Source organism: Oryza brachyantha, chromosome 3 (genome assembly GCF_000231095.2).
Source record: "Oryza brachyantha chromosome 3, ObraRS2, whole genome shotgun sequence".
NCBI classification, from domain to species: domain Eukaryota; kingdom Viridiplantae; phylum Streptophyta; class Magnoliopsida; order Poales; family Poaceae; genus Oryza; species Oryza brachyantha.
This window is the reverse complement of record NC_023165.2, coordinates 27,120,127-27,141,850: the sequence shown is the minus strand read 5'-3', so window position 1 is coordinate 27,141,850 and position 21,724 is coordinate 27,120,127. Positions and strand designations below refer to the sequence as shown.

Below are 21,724 nucleotides of genomic sequence, written 5' to 3'. Positions count from 1 at the left end.
CATCATCCATCAGCATCGCAGCACGGTCACCACCGACCAGCTTCCCAGACGAACAGCCGCGTTACAACTAATACCAGCAATAGAAAATACAATCAAGCAACCAATACCAGCGAGGCGTGAGCTATATCTAACATAAGATAAGTCATTAATTAATCCGAGATAGTTCAGCACTTGAAGATTACATGCCGAATTTTTTTTTGCGGTTTTGGAGTGGTTTAGACTGATATTACAACACAAGATGACGAGGTCCAAGGACAACACATCCATAATTTACATCCAGTTTTCCGGTAGTGCCGAGTAGCGAGAGCTAATAACGTGCAGAACTAACACAAGCATCTAGTATTAAAAGGAACACACCCCCACCCCCACCTACCGTTGTAGTCAGTCACTACAAAACAGGGCCATCAGCAATTCAGCTCTTGTCATTTCATCGTCTTCGACTGATCCTACCGGTAGTAAGCCTGGTGGTGGTGAAAGGCTGGGGCCATTGCATTGCTGTAGCCTGCCAGGCCATTGCTGTATCCACCATAGGCAGGGTAGGTCATGGGAGGGGATGGGTATGACATGCTGAGGCCGATGGTGGATACCTCAACTGGGTGGTGGTATGCATAAGGCTCCCTCATTGCCAGTGTGTTCTGGCCACAGTAGAGGGGGTGTGCAGCCGGCCTATCATAAGAGTAAGGAGATGCTGTACCGTAGGAGGCATGGGATGGGGAGCGAACGAATGTGGCGGCTGTGGTGGTGGTTGTGGTGGCGGGCGAAGATGGTGTACCGGTGTAGTCGGTGTGACGACCTGCCTTAGCAGGGGGCATAGGTCCTCCATTGCTTGCCCGGATGCGCTTGTTGGCTGGACCAGAGCTTGCACCGCTGGAACTGCTTGATGCTGCTTTTTTCTTCTCTGTCTTGGCCTTCTCCAGTTCTTCCAGCCGCTCACAAAGATCCTCCAATGGAAACTCAGCTTCAAGTTTGCGGTCCTCAACACACTTTATAACAGCCCGGAGTGCGGACTGTTCCTTCTTATTCGCATTGGTCTGCAAGAGAAGTAGCATTAGTGCATCTATTTTGGTACAAAATGCAAGTGTGGAACTTCAAGACATCATTTCTGGAGGCTACACAGATCAAATGCTTTGCTAGTAAGCAATCAGGGGCACAGCAGTATGATAGAACAAAGAAGCACTGATCAGCATCTTTCAGAATGCTCCAGGAACATACCACATAAACTTTACATCAGGAATTCGGCATTAGACTTAAGATGATTATAGAACCATTTTACTTACCCCAGATTGGCCAGTGCTAGTACTCAGGTTATCTGAATTTGAGGGTATCTTCTTTGAGTCCTCAAGGTAGGCTTTTAAAAGAGGGGCCGCAGGGAATTTTTCATGAAGACCAGCTTCATATGCAAAGTTCACGGCATCAAGTTGCTGCCCCTTAGTGATAAGCTCTTCAATGATATCTGGAAACATAGCAATCAAATTAGAAAAGGACAGCTTAAGCCAGGACAAAATAAATAAACAAGGTGTATATATGGGGACTATTTCTTCAGAAATATGATTGACCAAATTAGGCCATACATGAGGTATGTATCCTCTACCATTATGGTAGTGCCATTACAGCCACTGACATAATGGTTTCACTCTCCTAGAGCATGTCAGCGTCTATAATGCCATTCCCAAAATGGTAGAGGATGTGAAACCAAACCATAAATGGAATATTTTACGACAGCAAGAAACAGAAATAAGAACATATAGTAATCGGTCCATTCAAAGCACAAAGCAATGGGGCACCGTTACTTACGGACCAACCAAAACTATTAACCCAACCCAATAATTGTAGGCTTGTGGTAGTACAACACACAGTAGATGAATCAGATACTGATTAGTACTTTGCTGCAGCAAAGAGCTGAAATAGAACATTGGGGGTGGTATTGCAACATTCGAAAAGGCTGGCCCAATTGATGCAAAACAATAACTGTTTCATGTCGGAACAAATTTCTACACATCTTTGATTAAAGAAAAGAAAAGAAAAAAAAGGCTACTTATCCTTGAATATGGCAAAGGAAAAAGGGGAACCTAGATGAAATGTCAATATTGATGCTTATAAAGCTCATCCAACAAAGAGATCATACCATAGAACGCAAGGATATGCATAATAATCAAAACGAATCTACAGGATGGCACTCGGTGGCCCATGAGGACAGGACAAGCACCACTAATCTTGATGACCAACGCAACAGTCAAAGTGGTCCTTGTGCAGGCCATCCTCACTTGGTAAAGACTGTAACATTTTCCAGCACTTGTCTAGGATAGTGACAGCACATCCCGGCAAAGGACACACTCACTTAATGTAACTATACATACCCTAATCACTTTCCCAGCAATAACAGGAACACCCCTCACGGTACCACATCAAATGGACTTCCACCAGGAATCTAAATCTGTACTGCTTCTCTGATAAGCTATTCCCTGAAAGCCTGAACAAATGATGAACTTTTCCGTGACTACTGTACGCTAGATCTATGCCATTGATGCCAACTCAAACGATTCTAGGCTCCGAAATTCCAAATCACCTAAAAAGTCGGCTCATAATTTCAGTACTTGAAGTAAGCATCTACAAAAAAAATCTAGGGAGATGAGAACACAAAGAAATTACCATTCATTTCATCCTCGAGGCCAAGCGTGATAGCGAGGCGCGGCATCTGCCTCCGCCACGAGAAGCTCACGACGATCCTCCTGTAGAGCTCCTTGTCCTCCTTCTCTGCCACCGCGAAGGTCGCGACGTGCTGCAGGAACGCGTGCGCATCCGGTGGCTTGGCGCCCTCCACTCCGCCCTTCCTCTCGGCAGCGTCCTTCCACTCCCTCGCCATCCCGCGCGCCCTCTCGCGCGCCGCCTGCGGCACCATCGGGCGCGCCACCCCGATCTCCGGGTCCGGATCGGCCAGCGCCGGCACCACCGCCTCCAGTATCAGCACGCACGCCCACGCCAGGTCGGTGGGGGACCTCACCGCCCGCTTGTCGACGGGGAAAACATCGGAGACGGCGTCCATGACGAACCTCGCCGGATCGACGCAGCGCTTGAGTGCGTCGGGCAGCTCGGCGCGGAGCGCGTCCACCTCCTTGCGCCTCGCCACCACGAAGGTGAAGAACCCCGCCGAGTCCATGCTGGCGCAGAGCGACCTGAGCTCCTCTGCGATTCCAGCGGCGGCGTCGGAGCCTGAGCCGGCCGTCCCCGCCGCGCTCTTACCGAGAGAATCGAGCTGGGAGAGCGCGAGCGAGACGGAGCCGTCGATGGAGCCCTCCCGGCGGCGGAGCGCCTCGAGCCTGCGGGAGGTGCGCACGTCGAGGAAGCGGCGCTTCGCGCGGAGCGTCTCGGAGCGCGCGGCGAGCCGGCGCTCCAGCGAGCCGAAGTGCTCCGTCAGCTGCTGGTACAGCCGCGTGCACGTCGCCAGCAGCTGCTGCTGCCGCTCCAGCTCCGCGAACCCATCCCTCACCGCCGCCGCGCTCGCCGCCGCCTCCGCCTCCGCCGCCATCGCGGCCCCCCCCACACAAACCCTAGCCCCCTCCGCTCGATACGCGAAACCCTAGAGCTCGAGGGGTTTGGGATTTGGGTGGGGGAGGAAAGCGAAGCGAGAGAGAGAGAGAAGGGGAAAGCGAGCGAGGCAACGAGGGGTGGGAATAAAGCGAGGGAGAGGAGGAGGTGGGCCAGCCTCCCGCAGCCAATGGGGAGGCGACGCGTGGCCGCTAGCGCCAGTACGGCGAGGGGGTGGCCGCGGGAAAGATGGCCGCGCTTGGTCTATAGCTACGGATTTGTCGACGCCGCGTGCGGGAGGGGCGCGGCACGGGCCCACCCGTCAGCGGCAGGGTGTGGGAGCGGGTGGGATCGCGGCGGGTGGGCGTAGGGTTGGCGGGAAGGCTGGAGGCGTGCTGCGGGAGGGAGTAGATCAGTAGAATAGTGGGAGTGTTCGCTCGGTCCCAAACAAACCAATATTTCTTTTTTTTTTATCTATAATATTTAATTATTCATCTACTTAACAAAATTATGATTAATATTTTAATTGTCATTAGATGATAAATCATAAATATTACTTTATGTGAAATTATTTTTTAATTTTTTTAAAAAAATTAAATAAAACAGATGATCTAACACTGACACAGAAATCAAAAGATTTGTTTGTTATGTGTCTGAGGGAGCATAGCTTTGTGCAGCACGCGAAGGTGATTCGGGATGTTTTGCTTCTTCAGACAGCCCGCAGCAGTCAAAGTGCCCCTACGACTGGCACTACCAATCATGATTATCTTTTCTTGTTTAGTGGGTTAATTAAGTCATCTCAGTGTAAAATATCACTAGTTAATTCTCACTTGGCCGTGGCCCACCTGTCAGTGCTTTACTAGTGGCATGGTTTCATCATCAGAGACATTAGTGCCCAAGTAACAATTCACTGCAGGGTATGGTTGAGCACTTGAGCATGTATCCACAGGTAAGAAACATGACGGATGATTTATTCATCACCAAAGAGATTACCCAACAACAGTAGTTAGTAACCAGGGAGGCAGTGTCAGCGTTGATCAGAGTTGACCTAGCTTACAGATTTACAGTGGCGGTGGTTGCCTATTGCTCATGATTTCTCCTAACTATGCAAGTTTTTTTTATATAATCTAAGCCCCCGTCCTAAAACATAATTTAACCAAACTCAACTCCTTTCAATGTTATACAACAATTTCAATAATGGAATGTAAATTGACTGGGGTGGCGAAATAAAGTAATCCTATGGCTGCTTTGAGTAGGAAACTGCAGACTTGCAGTGTTGCATCTGCACCTCCCGGTAGCAGCAATCAGATGAGAGACATGGTACACAGTTTTCATGAAGGCAATTGAGCAAACCAGTTAGGCTGCAGATGATTCATGGTCATGGTTACTTTTCACTCAGCGAGGCCATTAGGACCTTGACCTTTGACACGGTATACTACCTTGGTAACCTGCTGCCTCTTGTCATGCTGTGATCTCGAGTTATCTTGCTTAGGCTGCCTGTCCATGGCCATCCTAAGATCCTGCTTGGCAGGTACTCCTGCTGGAACTCCACTTATTGGCCTGCCAATCCATGCACTGGGGGGTAACGGCGGTTGAACCCCATTAACTGCTGGCTGATGCGGCAGTCCTATTTGGACAGGCCTCTGCTGTGGAAATCCTGAATTTTGCGCAGGTCGTTGTGGCGTAAAACCGGCGTTCTGCATTGGCCGCTGGGGTGGGAATCCTGCATACTGATGGGGATGTGTCTGATTAGGTGAAAATCCGGAGTTCTGCATCCTGTTGTTTTGGTGCATCCTTGGGCCATCTTGGAGTGTTAGCTTTGACATCCCTGAATGGATGGCAGTGTCGTTGTTTCGAGGGTTTGGCCGTTCCAGTATCCTCACATTCTGTCTGTTGGCTTGAGCGTCACCGAAGAACTGAGGATGAGAATTTGGAACGCTTCTGGACATGTTTCTATGGTATGAATTATCAACAAAGCCCCTCTCATATCCCAATGGTCCAGCAGGCCTAGGTCTGTGTCCAGGACCATGGGGGGCACCCCTGTATGGCATGTCAAGCAGCCCGGCAGAGTAGCCAGATTTTATCTGCAGCGAGTTTTTCACCAGGCGATGTGCAGCTTCTCCTAAGACAGAGCCTGACAGAGCTCCAGAAACCTGAGGCCTGCAATCAGAAAAACAATTGTGGTGAGAGAAATTATACCATCAGATTGGTCAGGCTACATCTAAAGAAAAATATGCTGGCCATAGTGAAGTACTCTTCCAAAACACCAATTAACCTATCTGAACTGAAATAGCAAATGCAAATCCATGTGCAGTGTTTGAAATAACACTTTCTATTTCTTTGTAGTACAAATGAAGCGGTTCCACCAATGATATAGGAAATTAAAACCACACCTTTCTCTTTGTTGTCGCCGACTATTATCTTCATGCCACAAAACAGGAAATGGCTTGAAATCACCAGGCTTCAAAATCTACACACACAATGTTGGACCATAAATTTTATCTCAAAACTGTCAAAGTCAATCTCTTCAATCAGTAGAGAGAGAGAGAGAGAGAGAGAGAGTAATTCAACTGTACTTTTCTGAAAACATAGTTGAAAATATGAAAGGGTGGAGAATCGTATATAATCCAAGGACAAGAAAAGTATAAAAACCGTCAGGACATGTTGGTATGGTTTGTTGCATGCAGCCAAACTTTATCTACAAATAATTCATAAGAAATACTTTGATTGGTTTCACAAAAATAGCATCAACAGTTTTCTTCCATAAAGAGTATTTTTTCAAGTATGAAATACAATAATTTTGCACTTAATATTATTAAAAATCAAGTTATATGAACAACGCTGAACTAGAAATGATTAAGTTTTATCAGTTACGCAGCTTGCATAGAGGATTAGGAGTACCTTTGCTGGTATAATGACACCCTCAGGAGGCTCAGGGATGTGTTTGTGATACTGAGGGTTAAGATAGGTCGCATTCCTGAAATAATAATAAGAACATACAGCACTTTAAGATTTAGTGGGGACTGGTGGCTGACCTACGATATGCTTTGAGGTACTTACAGAACTCTGTTGCGGGCAATGCCATTGAACCCCTTAACTGGAGATGTTACTGTGATGCTGTAACAGTTCCTTTCAGATAAACAAAGAAATCCATTCATTCTGCCACTGCAAGCAGGGTAGATATTCTAACACTGTAAATAATTATCAAGAGGATGTGGTCACCAAGACAAAGGCTGAGCTTAATTTATTCTGCACTTCCACAGACCTAGCAGCAGGGTCGATGGGAATAATATAGGAAGCATCTGGTGATTGAGAGCACATCTGATACAGAAATGCCATCTGGGCAGCCAATGGATGAGTTTCCCGTACGTAAAGTATGTCAAGCATTGTCCTATTCCTGAATCTCTCTTCATTCTGACAACGATAATGACAATATAAACAAACTGAACAACTGAAATCCATATATGAAGACAGAAGCCTAGAAAGTTATCAGAGAAGGGTCCAAATATACAGGTCAGGTAAAAATGAGAAATCTAGAGCATTCATGTAAAATGATCCTAAAAACTACATACTGTCAATGTCTCTTCCAGCTTCTGTGTCTCCGCAAGCAGACGCCTTTCGTCGATAAAAGGCAATTTTGCAATACCCTGGAAAGAATAAAAGAATATAAATGAACCTTCAAAGAATATTTAAACCAGTAATCTGGAGTAAAAATGATTGGTCCATTCAATGCAGTACCTGCCACGCAAAACGTTTTCCGTTCATGTCTACCTCAAAATCTGCAATTGCAATAACAAGATATAATGGAACAAATGTCGCAAGATTTACAAGCATGAACTGCAACCCTTGGACCTAAGAGAAGAAACCCACATCTTCTTTACATTGAAATCTCTTGTAGATTTAAACATTTCACTCTTCATTAAAAAAGAGATTGATACCTTTGGGATAGAAAGACTTCAATGGTGAATTTGGATCATTCATCAAATCCCCATAATGCTTTGGCAATGCATTGGAACTGCAGCAAAATAAATGATGGTTGAGCTTACAGCTTGCAATATTTGTCACTCCTACTATCCAAACATGGGCCAGATTCACTAGCAAACGTTAACAAACCTAGCAGCTGGTAGTGTCCCCATTAGTTGATCAAATGGTTTGAAAGGTTGACCCAAGAAAAAGGTAATCTCCAAATCAGCCAAGCATTTCAGGTCTGATGCAAAAGGTGCATAATGGTATGGATAAAACCTGCCGTGGACAAAAAGAAACTGGAGTTGATAGATACCAAATAGAAGAAAATGCTAGTGAGAAGCTTTATATATTTTCTGTCACAAGCATCAGGTAAGCAAAATGATCACCATACTACTAGAATTATATCTATCTGTTGGACATACTGACTATTCCACAGCAGTACAGCACAAAGAACAGAAGTTCGTGACAACGTCAACCAGAGTACCACTTAGATTCAGGATTGAAGAATACTGGAACTACCTTATTCACAAAAAAGAAAATCACAGTGCATCATATGGTCAAATGTCAATGATTTAGTTCTAGAAGATCTAATATTTATTCCTGCAGTCACTATATTTCAATTATAAAATCAATAAATAGGTTGCTTGAGTACGTGTGAGCAGTTAGCAACTTTAGTTAGCCACATCATAAGACAATGGAAATTTTTCAATCAGTAACAGTGAAAGACACTACAGAAAAGATCAGGTGGTGTTCTCTTACCACTGCCATGAGCAAACACCTTGATAATAGTATCTCATAACCCAGCAAAGACCTTCCACATATCTCTGGACCTGAAACCTCGATTGAAGATAATCCAAGCGCATCATGACCAAATAAAAAGATAGGTGAATTCATGGTTGATATCAGGTTACATTCAGCATATGCTACTGGATATGCACACGTTAATACAATTAGTACAAGTCTAGATGTTCTTAAAAAAGGTGAACTCATTGATTGCCAAAAAACAAAAACAAAAGGTTGCAGTGATTTGCTATGGCTAACGCCCAATATCTGAAGCATGATCATTGAACATCAGAAAAGTTGGCATGCAAATCAGCAGGCAGGAGAATGCGACCTATATAAAGTTAAATATCTTATCTGCCAAAAATCAATTTGTATTCTTACATAAATAACAACAGCAAATTCAATTTGAGAACATTAGAGATAAAGTTCAATTTGGTTCTAAGCATAGTGCAATCCTTCTTTTTATCAATATATATTGGCCAATATGGCTAGCACCATTGCCAATAGAGAGGGTAGATTGTTGCAAAATTGCAGTCAACTAGAACAACTTAGTTTGTTGTTGCAAGACCAAAAGAAGGCACCATTAATTAGTCATGATATTCTGCGTAATAGAGTACTGTGTTGAATCATTTTGATTTTAGAATGTAAAATTTAGGCATATTTACGCATGACAAATACAAAATACAAAAGAAGCATGTCAGAAGCTGATGTTAGATGGTAATGCTTATCATTACAGTCAGAAGTATTGCCATTCAACCAACTAAAAGTGTGCCTAGCAAGAAAACTCACAACATCTCTCTGAACTTGATCAATGGGTTTCAATTCTGCCTCTTCTTTAAACTTCTCAGCATAGTACCTCTCCCTGTATCCTGGTTCTCCTAATTTTACCTGAAGGATGTCAGTGAAACAGAATCATTAGGCAAGACTTACAAGTAACAAGAGACAATTTAAAAGTTTCCAACCCATTACCAGCAGAAAACAAAAATGCTTTGGAGCTAACAGTTATGAGAACAAAACAAAGTATTAAATATAGTATAAAATACTTAAATCATATATACAAAGACGACATGAAATATACACGAAATTGCGTAGACAAAAGAACATGTTAGAAGGCTAAAATGCTCCACATAATGGTGTGTTATAACTGACAATTGGTGAACCTTTGTAAATAGGGAAAGATGCTAATGAGTAATGACCAAGCAACACAGAGTAACAATATCAAAAGCAACACAGTGGTTCTCAAAAGGAAAAGAAAACACACAGGCGGATAGGCCCATAGAAACCATCTTGAGAATGCTAGGACCTCGACATAATGCCCAGACAATTCTGCCCTGGGCAGTACCATGCTTCATGACGATGGAGATTATTTATGTAACATTTATAGAATCTCTTATTGATACAGCAAGCTATTGTTCAACATAAAAGGTCCGAGTAACCAATAAAGAAATTTACATTTCAAAAGTGCATCTTGAGTATCCACACTACACAGAATGTAAAACTACAAAAACAGAAGAAACTAACATGAAAGTGAAAGATATCTGGATTCATACATTCTTTGTGTGCAAGTTTTCAAGAGAACTTTATGATTTTCTTAGCTACACAATTAACTGGTTGCTTAGCCACTGACCCAAAACTTAAAACAATTATTTGTGACTAACTAATAAATAGGTAGTATCTGGCAACTGGTTGAAGAAGACATACTCCCTAAACACTACTATAGCCACTAATACATGAACCACAGGACATTAGCCCATGAGGTTGGAGCTACAGGCTTCATTATGTATCTTTTGTGCGTCAATATGCCTATGTGATTATGTCATGTGGGTAAAGTTTGTAAGTTTTAACTGGTTTGCATGGGAAACCTAAAGTCTTGAAACCTGCCTAGAAAACAGAAGTTAACATGGTATGGCTACATTTTCAAATAGATTTGTAGTCATTTTTTTAATACTTGATAGTGACAGTAGGTCATGCTCTGTAGCAGTGGCGCAGTGTAAGAAGGAAATAAGAGGGTTGGAAGTATTAATAGAAGATGATAACAAAATCAGTACAAACAGGGATCCTCTAAGAAATACTGGCCGCTGTAGCACAACTTAATTGTATGACATCTAATTATCATATATTGCCAACATGACGATTCTATAAGAGAAAAGTAACCTTGTCCACATATTGATTATCCTCAGAGTTCTCTGTCTTCACTTTATTCCTCTCCTCATTGTTCTGGATAGCCTGCAGCATAGCAGTCATAACTCATAAGCGTGTATCCTGATGTAGCAGTAGCACTACCAAAAGACTGACTTAGTCAGTTAGTTGGAGATAGATAGGTCTGTGTGCATTGCATACATGACGAATTTATAGGACTAAAGAACCAAGAAGACACTGGTTAGAGAAGGTATTGTAAAATACCTGCTGAATACATGCACGCTTCCGGAAAATTTGTTCTTCATGGACAGCAACAGATTGAATGAAATGCTCCACTCGCTCCAACAAAACCTTTATTGAAAAAGATAAAATGTCATGATGTCAGGCAATCGCCCTCAAGCAAAAAGATAGTACATGTATTCTGCAGTAAAAGGGCATTTGTTGCTTTATGCTTATAAGTGCATGTTAAACACAACTCTGGCTCCTTCTGAAGCCAAGACAATTAGATCAGAACAGATGAAAACTTGGAAAATTCTCCCACTTAGAATTACACCTGCAACGGAATAGCAAGCTAGCTTAAAATGCATGCCATGCTGTCCAGAATATGCCACTATTGCAACAAGAACAGTGCGTTCAAGCTACACAAAATTGGCTGTAAAAGTCCAAATTTGGTCCTTTAAATATTCACCACCGGTCCCTCAACTCTAAACAATGTTCACATTTCATCACTTGGGTCTAAACTAGGATGGTTTTTGATGATGTGGTATCCATAAGGAATTTATATGGGCAAAGAGTGATGATGTTACCATACAAATCAAACAAACAACTAGTTTGGGCATATTGTTATGTCATACCACCAAGACAAGATGTCAGTGCTCGAAGTGAAAAACATGTATATCTCCAGGTAAAACCAATATGCTCCCGTTGGAATGTAGCAAGGGGGGAAGCCAAGCCAAACAAGGAAATCTAACCAGACTACCAGAGATGGTCCACGGTGTCCTAATGAACTATAGCACGACATAATTGTTAAACAAGATAATGCCCAACATTTTTTGGGTTAAAGTAGCATAACTTTGTCTACATCCTAAATATGTCCATGGTTCATACAGAAACTCCTGCATATTTGTTAAACAAGATAAAGCCCAACATTTTTTTGGTTAAAGTAGCATAACTTTGTCTATATCCTAAATATGTCCATGGTTCATACAGAAACTCCTGCATAAATAATGATAACACAACCATATTTAAATTATGATAACCACATCCCTTCAGTAAGGAGTTCTGTGGATGTGGTCCTAGAGAAGTGATGCTGAAAGGGAAGAAGTGGCAACAGATGCGCAAGGGGAAATATGATGTGCAGGGGAACAAAGGAGCTACACCTGAGAAGAGGGGTGCCTAGGTGACGACCCTATTATTTCTTGCTTTACTGACTTGCTGCTGTTAATGATAGAAGCCTCCTGTCAATCTCCAAGCTAGATAGCTAATTCTAACTGACATCGTTCAATGCAAAGCTAGGCCACCAATACTGACAGCGCAAACAGCTATCTAACCCAGACTATGAGCTTCAGCTAGCACCTCTTTGTTGCTGGACCGTCAAGTTATATTATGTTCTTAAATATGATATGAAAATTGAACTGATCTAGACAGAAGACTATAAATGAGGTAATAAGATTCACTTCGATTATCAGTCTAGTTAGAGTGCAGTCATCTCAAGTCACTTCACTCAGAGTCTATGAATTTTCTAGCCCACCAAACTAGACAACATAAATTCCGGCATTACATTCTTCAATAATTGACACCATTCATCTTAAAGAATGATAACACTATAGCCTAGTATCCTATGAAGTAATGATCAGTGTTCGTGTTATCATGATTATAGTCAAGATAATGGCTCGAACTGCTGGGGTGCGGCTTCGGTAAGCCGCGGTATGGTTTGGAAAAAAAATTAGCCCTTATAAAAAGAAAATGGATTCTTGAACCTCTTTCACTGCAGAAAAAATAACTGCAAAATCCAATCCAATTTTTCGTAATCGATTAGTTAACATGGTGGTTAACCGTATTATGGAAGACAAAAAAATCATTGGCTTATCAAATTCTCTATCGAGCCGCGAAAAAGATTCAACACTTCTATTGGCAAATAGGAGGTTTCCAAATTCATGCCCAAGTACTCACCACTTCTTGGGTCGTAATGACTATCTTGCTAGGTTCAGTTATCATAACTACTCGCAATCCAAAAACCATCCGAACCGATGGTAATGATACAGCATAATCATACGTAGCTATCAGGGACATTCTTAGTTGGCTGCCCTAACATTAGTGATAAAATATGGAAACAACACAACAATTATCAACTATTGGTTTATCATAAAATTACAATTAAGATAATGCAAGTTATAGTGAGCACAGATCTATAACATTCTATAAGCACAGAACAAAAGGTAATGCATTCTTACGGGTTTCGAAGTTTGAACCACACAAGAATGAGAAAAAAGAATCTTTACCTCGCCCCCGTCGGTGAGGTAACCACCCATTGATGTGAACTCCCTTCTATAAATATTCATGAGAAGATTAATGGCACCCTACAGAACATAACAGACAATCGCTTGGCTTAAAAGAACCAAATAAACGATAGATAAAAAGATGGAAGCCTATGAAAATATTAAAGGGGGGTCTGTAAAATCAACAGACCTCGCGGATCTCTAAAGTCGGCATGTGAGGCAGAAAGTCATTCCCAACAAAGAAACACATAAAAACAAAATCATCCACAACGCGTTCAAAGTTTATCTTGAAGGGTGGATCTACAATTTCCAAATCCTTCTCCAGGTATTCACGCAGAACCCAGATGTTAAGAAACTGTAAAAAAGGTAGATAGTTATTCGGTAAATCAACATCAGTAAAAGGTGAGGAGTCACAGCTTACAGATTTTATCAGATATGTTCCCCAAAAAATATACCATAACATAAGCTGGTGTGAATACCTGATACTTCTTCTTATGGATAGGAGGGAGCTCCATATTCTTATCAGCCTGGGCAGGTCCTCTGCATTCAGCAGCCAAGTGCCCAACTTGACCACACAGAAAGCATTTTTCATGTTGCCCTGGCATGGTAATCACCTGTAAAGTCAGTTGAATTATGTAGTTATGGAAGTACTCCTAAAGTACCAGAAAGGACAGAAAAAATAACTTTCCAAAACAGGTCAAAGCCTTCAGCAAAGAATCATTAGAAGTTTTACCTCTCTTAAAATGGAGAAGTGGATCTCATGAGTAGCCAGAGAAAGCATGATTAAATCAGCATCCTGAAGAATGTGGCAGCCGGTGTTTAAGGCAGATGAAATGCAAACAACAGACCAACAGCTACTTTGTAATTTTCTAGTAACTTACAAGGCCATATAAGCAATGGCGTGTATTTGGATCGAACCCTGGGAGATTCCGCTGCAGGCGGATGTATGACATAATCTTGTGCTCTCCCTCCCCAGGCACGTTCGAATCAGATAATATTACCTTGAAAAACAAACCCAGAACAGTTCACATTTAATATGATAGAACACGTCTAGAAATGCACTAATATTACAGTTCTAACTAAACAACAAGTATTGTAAACATTTTCAACACCTTGACAGATTGCCACCCAAGTGTGTGATTCAATCTTAGCTGTATATAGTATTGAAGCGCTGTCGAGAGTACAAACATGAATTGTGTCCCAGGAGTTATGACATTTGAGTCAATTGCTTCCGACTTCTCTTTCTGAACCAAAGTCCTACCCTCAGCCTCAAATTCCCTCCTCAACCTTTCCTCCTCAGCTGCCTGAACAAAGCGACAACATGTGAATGACCGCCGTTACGCGCAGTGGTGGTGGCGGGTGGTACCGCAACCACAAAAGCAGCAACCTTACCGCGTCAGCCGCATCCTTAGCAGCCCGGAAACGTCTAGAGCGCTGCTGATTCATCTTCGCCCTTGGCGCAACGCCGTCTGTACAAGTGGACAGAGCATCCAAAGTCCCAACTTAGCATGATGCCGCAGAAGCAGCAAGGAAAAAAACAACAGCAGCTCACCGATGGCCATGTAAATGAGCTTCCTTGGGCGCACGAGGCCGAAGAGGTGGTCAATGTAGGCAAAAATCGACTTGAACACCTCGTCGTAAGTGGTCGGCGCGGGCTGCAGGAGAAGGGGCTCAGAGCCATGAGATCGAGCGCAAAAATGGCAGGGTGGGGAGTTCGAACAGGAGGAGATACAGGAAAGGGGTGGGGAATCAGAGATCGTACGCGGCCCTCGGGGTGGAAGCAGGGGTGGATGATGCCGTTCATGTCGAGGTAGAGGTTGTCGAACTCGAGGCCGTTGGGATTGGGGCGGCGGAGGTCGACGGGGACGAAGGCGCCCGGCTCGAGCTCCACGGGCTCCTCCTCCACCGCGTCCGACACCGTCTGCGGGTACCGATCCGCCAGCCACCGGTAGAACGCCGGGACTCCCATCTCCGACCGCCTCTCGCTCCTCCTCCTCCTCTGGGGCGGCGCTTCCGGAAGCTCCTCGCGCGCGGCGGCGGCTGCCTTTGCGTCCTCTCTCGGTTCGATCTGGAGGAGGTGGGCGAGACGGGGGGAGGGGCGGCTGCTGTGAGGAGGAAGGAAGAAGAAGGGCGATGGGCTAGCGTCGCGTCTCGCGTGCGTGCCTGTGCCTGCGCGCTCGGGGTGGGTTTGGGCTCAGCCGCGGCTTGGGATTAGGAGTCGGACTCGTGCGTGCCTGCGTCTGCGTGCTTGGATAGGAGTTGTACTGGCACGATTCACGACTGCACCATCGGGCTGAAATAGCCTTTGGCAGCGTGACCGGTCGCGGCCGGGTTGCACCGGAACTGTCCCGGCCTCCGAATTCCACCCACCCACGGCGACCCAAAATGACACCGAGGATTGAGATTATATGCTGTGGTAAATAAGACTATAAGTTAACGATGGCATAGAATCACATCCATTCCTTTTCTCATTGAATGACATAGATTAAGTGTTACGGTATCATTGCTACAGTACACATTCAAAGTTTTATCTTCAATAAACAATGTCTAAATGAATCTTAACCATTCGATGCTATTTAGATGGCCCTAGTGTGATTGCTTAAGTCGTAGTCACACTAGACACTACATAAGAATCAAATCCACAGGAATACGATCCTCGATCCTGACTCGAATGACTCCGAAAATGAGTAAATACTCTTCAATCAATAAATAAGCAAAAATACACTAAAATATAATCATAATTCTTAAACTGTAAATTTTAGCTACACAACTTCAACAATTATCAAATCAAAACCAAAGCCCCAAAAATATCAGTGTTCTGTTCTTTTCACGTATGTAAATTAAAACCGGAACCTCGTGGGTTCCCTACGGGTAAATTTTCTCCCCCGCCCCGACACAAAAGATTTCAGGGCCTCGATCCTATATGGCCGAATACCCAGCCTCAACGAGAATATTGCCAGGTCTAGGTCGAAAGGCTAGTTAGGGCAAGCACCGCGTGGGAACATGGCGAAGTGGTTTTGGCTCGTCATGTCGGATCAATAGCTCTAGCTCAAGCTCCGTCGTGCCTCCGCAGAGGAGCACATAGCTTGCAGAGGGGAGGAGTGTCTTCGTCCGGTTGTTGACAGACTGAGGACACAAGCATAGCAGGGAAATGGCTCCAAGCCACTTTATGGGCAAGGTTGTGCCTTTGCGACACGGTTTTCCCGTCCTCTCCCCTGTCCGAGCGACACTCAGCGACGGTTGCTGACCAAAGCCAACTTTGAAGAAAAAAGCAGTGCAACATATAGGATTAGAGAAAATGAGCACGACGGATTGAGGGAAAGAGAAGAGGGCATATTGTCATATACCCCGTCGCCTTGACTAGTGTTGTGACTAGGATGCAAAGGAATAGACAATGGTAAGCTCGGGTCTGAACTCCCAAGCTCATCCCGATCTATTAAAGAAGGATATGAAGTTGGAGGCACCATCATCAGTAACCTCGTCGGGCCCTGCCTTGGTTTGCATGACAGAGAAGATCTAACATAGAGGCCTTCGCTGCAAGCAAATCCATCAGCGAGGGTGATAGCGATGAAGGAGGGATGTGAGGGTGGTGGTGCAATCGGGGAGGAAGGTGGGGGTGAGGGTGATGGCGCAATAAGGAGGAAGGTAGGCAATGCGTGATGTTTGGGTAGGGTCAATGTATAATGTAAAATTTTGGATTTCTCCGTAAACTGAGAAAACATGTGAACTACAATAAAAATTAAATACGGGTTGATATGCAAAACTAAAGACACCACGGAAGCCACTTTGCACCGTAGAAAAGATAAATGGTCTTATCCAACGTGACACATTATCTTTCGTTGATCTCTTTTTTCTTAAACGAGGAAAAAACGAATTATATCATCAAACTGTTATACATTATTGCATCTTTAGCCGGTGGGATAGGAAGAGCAGGAGGTTGTCTCAGTTTGGTTAAAAATACAAACGGTAAACACATGCTGTCCCTCAAATTGCATACTGTTACAAGCTTGTAGTTTGCTACTCCCTTCAGTACTCGTTATTTTAGACAGTTACATGGTCAATCATTTAAAACTTGACTGTTAACAACTTTTAAATATTTAGTTTAAAACACCAGTTCAACAATGTATATGTGAGTTATAATAGAGTATTTTAATAAAGTGTATATATACTTTAATATAAAATCACATTTATAGATAGGTTTAGAAGACCACGTCGTCGTCTAAAACGATAAGAATTATCGAATTTGAGGGACTAGAATTTCAACTTTAGAGTGGAATTTGGAATTTACTTTCTCATTTTTTTTAATTTGATATAACTGACTTATGAATATAAGTTTGATCACTCTTCTTATTCAAAAATTTATGTTGATATAAAAATTATATGTTATGTATAAAATATCTTTAATAACAAAATAAGTCATAGAAAGATAATTAATTAAGTATGTAAATTTTTAATAAATAAAATGAATGCTCAAACGTATTAATGAAAATCAATGACTAAACGGGAGAGAGTTGCTCTGGATATTTTTTAGATCACTTGAGCCCGGCCGCTCCGCCCTTTTTCAAGTTGGAGGCTAAATACTCCCTATTTGATGATATTGACTTTTTTATACACGTTTAACTCTTTGTCTTTTCAAAAATATACATTATTATTAATTATTTTTATATCATTGTATTTATTGTTAAATATACTTTTATGCATATATATAGCTTTATATAATTGACAAAAAAGTTAAATAAGATAAACGGTCAAACATGTATAAAAAAAACATTTAGGGGCTGTTTAGTTCCCAAAAATTTTCACCCAAAAACATCACATCAAATCTTTGGACATCTAAATTGAGTATTAAATATAAATAAAATAAAAAACTAACTGCTTATGTGAAAAATTATGAGACAAATTGTTCGAGTCTAGTTAGTACGTGATTGCCATAAGTGTTACAATAACCCACGTGCGCTAATGACGGATTAATTAGGCTCAAAAGATTCGTCTCGTGGTTTACAGGCCAACCGTGAAATTTGTTTTTTTTATTCGTGCCCAAAGACTCCTTCAACGTCTTACGTGACATTCAAAATTTTTTATTTCACCCACTAAACACACCCTAAAGACGGAGGTAGTAATAAATAGTTTGGACAAACATGCCCTACGTTGCCAGGCCAGGTTCCGCATGGGCCCAATTTAATTCGGGCCAAGCTAGTTCTACCCAGCCCAGGCCCATTAAGGCTACCAAGCCGGATGGCCCGGGACAAGCTAGGGTTCCACTCTCCACTATATAAGCTCTCACCTCCTCCGGGCCGCCGCCTCCAAAGCCCTAGCTCCATACCGCCGCCGCCGCCGCCGCCGCCGCCTCTCCACTCGAGAGACCCAGCCGACGCAGCAGCCATGGTAACCTTCCCGTTCGCTTCTCCTCTCTCTCCCCACTTCCGACTCGTCCTCTCGTGCTCTAACCCTCGTCGTCGTTCTTCTGGCCGCAGTCGCTGATCGCCGGGGAGGACTTCCAGCACATCCTGCGTCTGCTGAACACCAACGTCGATGGGAAGCAGAAGATCATGTTCGCGCTGACCTCCATCAAGGGTATAGGCCGCAGGTTCTCCAACATCGCCTGCAAGAAGGCCGACATCGACATGAACAAGAGGCAAGAACCTCTTCTCCGCAAGTTCCTTGTCAGATCTCGGGGTAATGGCGGGTTGGGCTGAGCGTCGTGCTGTTTCTGTCTGTGTGTGTGTGCGGGGGAGTGCAGGGCCGGTGAGCTTTCGCCGGAGGAGCTGGAGCGGCTGATGACGGTGGTGGCGAACCCGCGGCAGTTCAAGGTGCCCGACTGGTTCCTGAACAGGAAGAAGGACTACAAGGACGGGAGGTTCTCCCAGGTCGTCTCTAACGCGCTCGACATGAAGCTCAGGGATGATCTCGAGAGGCTCAAGAAGATCAGGTGAGCATCCCGTCTCTTCTACCTCACTTTTCGGAATACAACTAATGTACCGTGTTAGATTAAAACTCTAATGTACCGTGTTAGATTAAAACTCTAATGTACCGTGTTAGATTAAAACTCTAATGTACCGTGTTAGATTAAAACTAGAGTTAATTTTCTGACATCAATGCCTCACATTTTAGCATTGCGATTTAGACTTTTTTTGTTAGCTAGACTAGAAGGATCTAAGACACGCTTATCTAGAGGTGCAATTGAACGACCGCATTCAGCTTGTGATTAATAATCTATAAAAATAGACTTCTGGTTAGTGTAACAGTTAGGATGTGCTTCATGCGGTGATGTCCTATGCCATTTGGTGTGTAGCCTACTGTTACAAGGGGTGGTCAGAAAAAGACCGAACCAAAGACCTGAGACCGAGAAATCGAGAAATTTGTTCATCAATTTGGTCCTAGATAATGAAAGGTTGAAATTTGTTCAGTCAATTTGGTTAGTCCTGAATTAACAAAAATACCTAAATGCATTATACAATCCCACTAAGTTCAATATGATTAAACTCTATTTTTCACGTCCCCATTCCTGGGCATGCAACCTAACAAGAGTCTTCACTCAGATGTGCTTTTGATTCTTTTTTATTTTTGTGCCGAAAATTTTTATGATTATTCTGGTCATGGCCAAGACTGAAGAATGGGATCAAATTGCTCGGTCCTCATTTTTTTCTCTAGACCATCCTTAGTTTCTAATGACCAAAATTTAGTTGAAGACTGAAGACCGAGGTTGAATTAACCAAAATAACCTAATGCCCACCCCTAAATGTTAGCTGATCTAGGCAATGCCCTAATAATGCTTTATAATGCCCATCTTATTGACTTTGTCATAGGTTGGGTACATTGACACCTTTCTTTGCTTTGATGTTTTTGTTCAGGTTAGCCTGGCAAGTTTTAGAATTAGGCTAGGGCCTTGTTTGATAGTTGGGGTTGAATCTGTTTGTAAATCGTAGCAGCGGATTAACATATGATTTATTAATAGTAAGAACTTGAAAAATAAATTAATATCTTTTTTTAAAGAAACTTTCCTATAGATTTTTTTGATGAAAAACTATATGATTTTTTAAGCAGTTTCCTATATATATGTATATTGCAAAAACACATTGTTTAGCAATTTAGGAATCGGTCCAAGAAGCATGCGTGCGAAAAAACGAGAGCATATAGGTTCAGAAGAAGAGGTAAAGAGTGGCCTAGGCAGGACTTGTTTTCAATTTTTATGACTTGTTCGGATCATATCGAACATCACCTGCAGATGCGGATTATCACTTAGCCTTAACTTCTGGTTATCTTAGGCAGGTGGATTATGATTTCCATTGTCTTCATGTGTGTGCCTCCAATATCTGTTAGCTTTTCAGACTAAATGATTTGTTATCCAGGCATTCATGATCTACCGATGTCCTTTATATTCTGTCAGCTACCTTTTACACTCTAATCACCCTCGTGCACACTTATTTCTTGTACAGGAACCACCGTGGTCTGCGTCACTACTGGGGCCTCCGTGTGCGCGGGCAGCACACCAAGACAACTGGGAGGAGGGGTAAGACAGTCGGTGTGTCCAAGAAGCGATAAGCTTGAGAACAGCCCCAAGCATGAACAAGTGTTTCACTGGACGATGTTTTCCGCTAGGATAATATTTTTGTGTTATGGAACCTTATAGTACTGTATCTTGAAGAGTGTCCTTGGCAACTGAGTAATTTGTTTTTCCATGAAACTATGCAGTATTGACTCCTTGTTTATTGCCATTCTCTACTCGCATCTACCCAAATTTGGATGTTGCGCTCACATTGTGTATCTTGTTGCTATGCTGTACTATACTGCAACAACGTGATGCTTATTGGTTTCTCTGTGGCCTGTGGGAGCGCATTTGTTGATGTTGTCGATGGTCAGGTTAGATGGGTAAAATATGATATGGATGATACCTGTTAACTTGTCGACTTGTTGCTGGTGGGTAGAGGGCTATATGATCTCCTCACTGTGCGTTCTTATCAGTTCTGAGGGATTATAGGGGTAATGGTTTGGCTTTTCGTGGAAAAGTATTTCGAGTGGTTTAAAAGCGAATGCTGGAAAATATTTTTTTGTGAAAACCGTTAGAATTAACTTTTTGGTTGAAAATTCAATTTTAGCTTCCAAGTATACAAGATGAAACCATATATAAACAGTGCTGGTTCTGTTTTTAAACAGATGACATTGTTGATCTTTAGACATGGAGTGATTGTTTGGGTATTTTGTGGAAAAAATATACGTTATATTTGCAAATGAAAAATAATTTAGAAATTAACAATTATATACATATTTTTAACCATATAAAAGTCAAGGCTAAAAAATAAATTTTGGTGAGAAGCCTTGAAAAATAAATTTCAGTTTAAATTTTGGATTATAATTATAAGCGGAAAGATAGATGATGTATTACCATTTGGCTTATTCATTTACCATTTGGCCTATTCGAAAAACTAAGAAGTATCATTTATACTTTTTCGTTAAATGTCGTATATGTAAAAAATTACGATTGTTATCCTGTGTTTCTCGTACCCATTAGTGAGCTGCTGGCTACAGGTTCATGTTTTGCGATCTCGAGGGGTCACATGCCTTTGGAGTTCTTATCCCTCACTGATTATTTTAGGCATCTATAATTACAGGTTAAGCGGGCTAACGCGGCACCACTAACTACAAAAAATCGAGTGGATCGCAAACGAAAAGATGCCAAAAATTTCTTTTGTTTGCAAGTGCAGTCCTAATCAACAGCTAGGTTGCTAGATAATTTTGGCTGTGCTCTTTTCACATCATATATGGAGCTAGTGCAGTCCTAATCAACAGCTAGGTTGCTAGATAATTTTGGTTGT

At 42.7% G+C, this 21,724-nt stretch overlaps 2 protein-coding genes across 2 annotated transcripts; one reads left to right on the top strand and one right to left on the bottom strand.

Moving 5' to 3' along the window:
* Positions 1-122: 122 nt before the first annotated feature.
* LOC102718537 (5'-3' exoribonuclease 4-like) lies at positions 123-14,977 on the bottom strand. Its single transcript, XM_040521988.1, has 25 exons — positions 14,674-14,977; positions 14,464-14,566; positions 14,304-14,380; positions 14,024-14,215; positions 13,793-13,912; positions 13,645-13,707; positions 13,391-13,525; positions 13,102-13,266; positions 12,915-12,992; positions 10,678-10,764; positions 10,429-10,500; positions 9,064-9,162; positions 8,251-8,321; positions 7,639-7,767; positions 7,464-7,540; positions 7,264-7,304; positions 7,098-7,172; positions 6,791-6,939; positions 6,586-6,690; positions 6,427-6,502; positions 5,919-5,995; positions 4,962-5,685; positions 2,650-2,779; positions 1,278-1,453; positions 123-1,031 (listed from the first exon to the last, which is right to left on the bottom strand). The coding sequence occupies exons 1-25, from the start codon at positions 14,878-14,880 to the stop codon at positions 447-449; spliced, it is 3,813 nt and encodes a 1,270-aa protein (XP_040377922.1). The 5' UTR covers positions 14,881-14,977; the 3' UTR covers positions 123-446.
* A 3,218-nt stretch (positions 14,978-18,195) lies between these two features.
* LOC102708227 (40S ribosomal protein S18) lies at positions 18,196-20,726 on the top strand. Its single transcript, XM_006650655.2, has 4 exons — positions 18,196-18,296; positions 18,386-18,546; positions 18,652-18,840; positions 20,348-20,726. Exons 1-4 carry the CDS (start codon positions 18,294-18,296, stop codon positions 20,451-20,453), a joined length of 459 nt encoding a protein of 152 aa, XP_006650718.1. The 5' UTR covers positions 18,196-18,293; the 3' UTR covers positions 20,454-20,726.
* Positions 20,727-21,724: the final 998 nt, after the last annotated feature.

What these genes read in the sequence shown, in the direction of transcription:
- LOC102708227 (XM_006650655.2), top strand. An exon ending in GACATCGACATGAACAAGAG is followed by an intron (nt 18,547 to 18,651) that starts GCAAGAACCTCT and finishes GGGGGAGTGCAG; the next exon opens with GGCCGGTGAGCTTTCGCCGG. An exon ending in GAGAGGCTCAAGAAGATCAG is followed by an intron (nt 18,841 to 20,347) that starts GTGAGCATCCCG and finishes TTTCTTGTACAG; the next exon opens with GAACCACCGTGGTCTGCGTC.
- LOC102718537 (XM_040521988.1), bottom strand. Translation starts at nt 14,880, where the DNA reads ATGGGAGTCCCGGCGTTCTACCGGTGGCTGGCGGATCGGTACCCGCAG. An exon ending in TCCATAAGAAGAAGTATCAG is followed by an intron (nt 13,267 to 13,390) that starts GTATTCACACCA and finishes CCTTTTTTACAG; the next exon opens with TTTCTTAACATCTGGGTTCT. An exon ending in ATTGCCCGCAACAGAGTTCT is followed by an intron (nt 6,503 to 6,585) that starts GTAAGTACCTCA and finishes TTATTATTTCAG; the next exon opens with GAATGCGACCTATCTTAACC.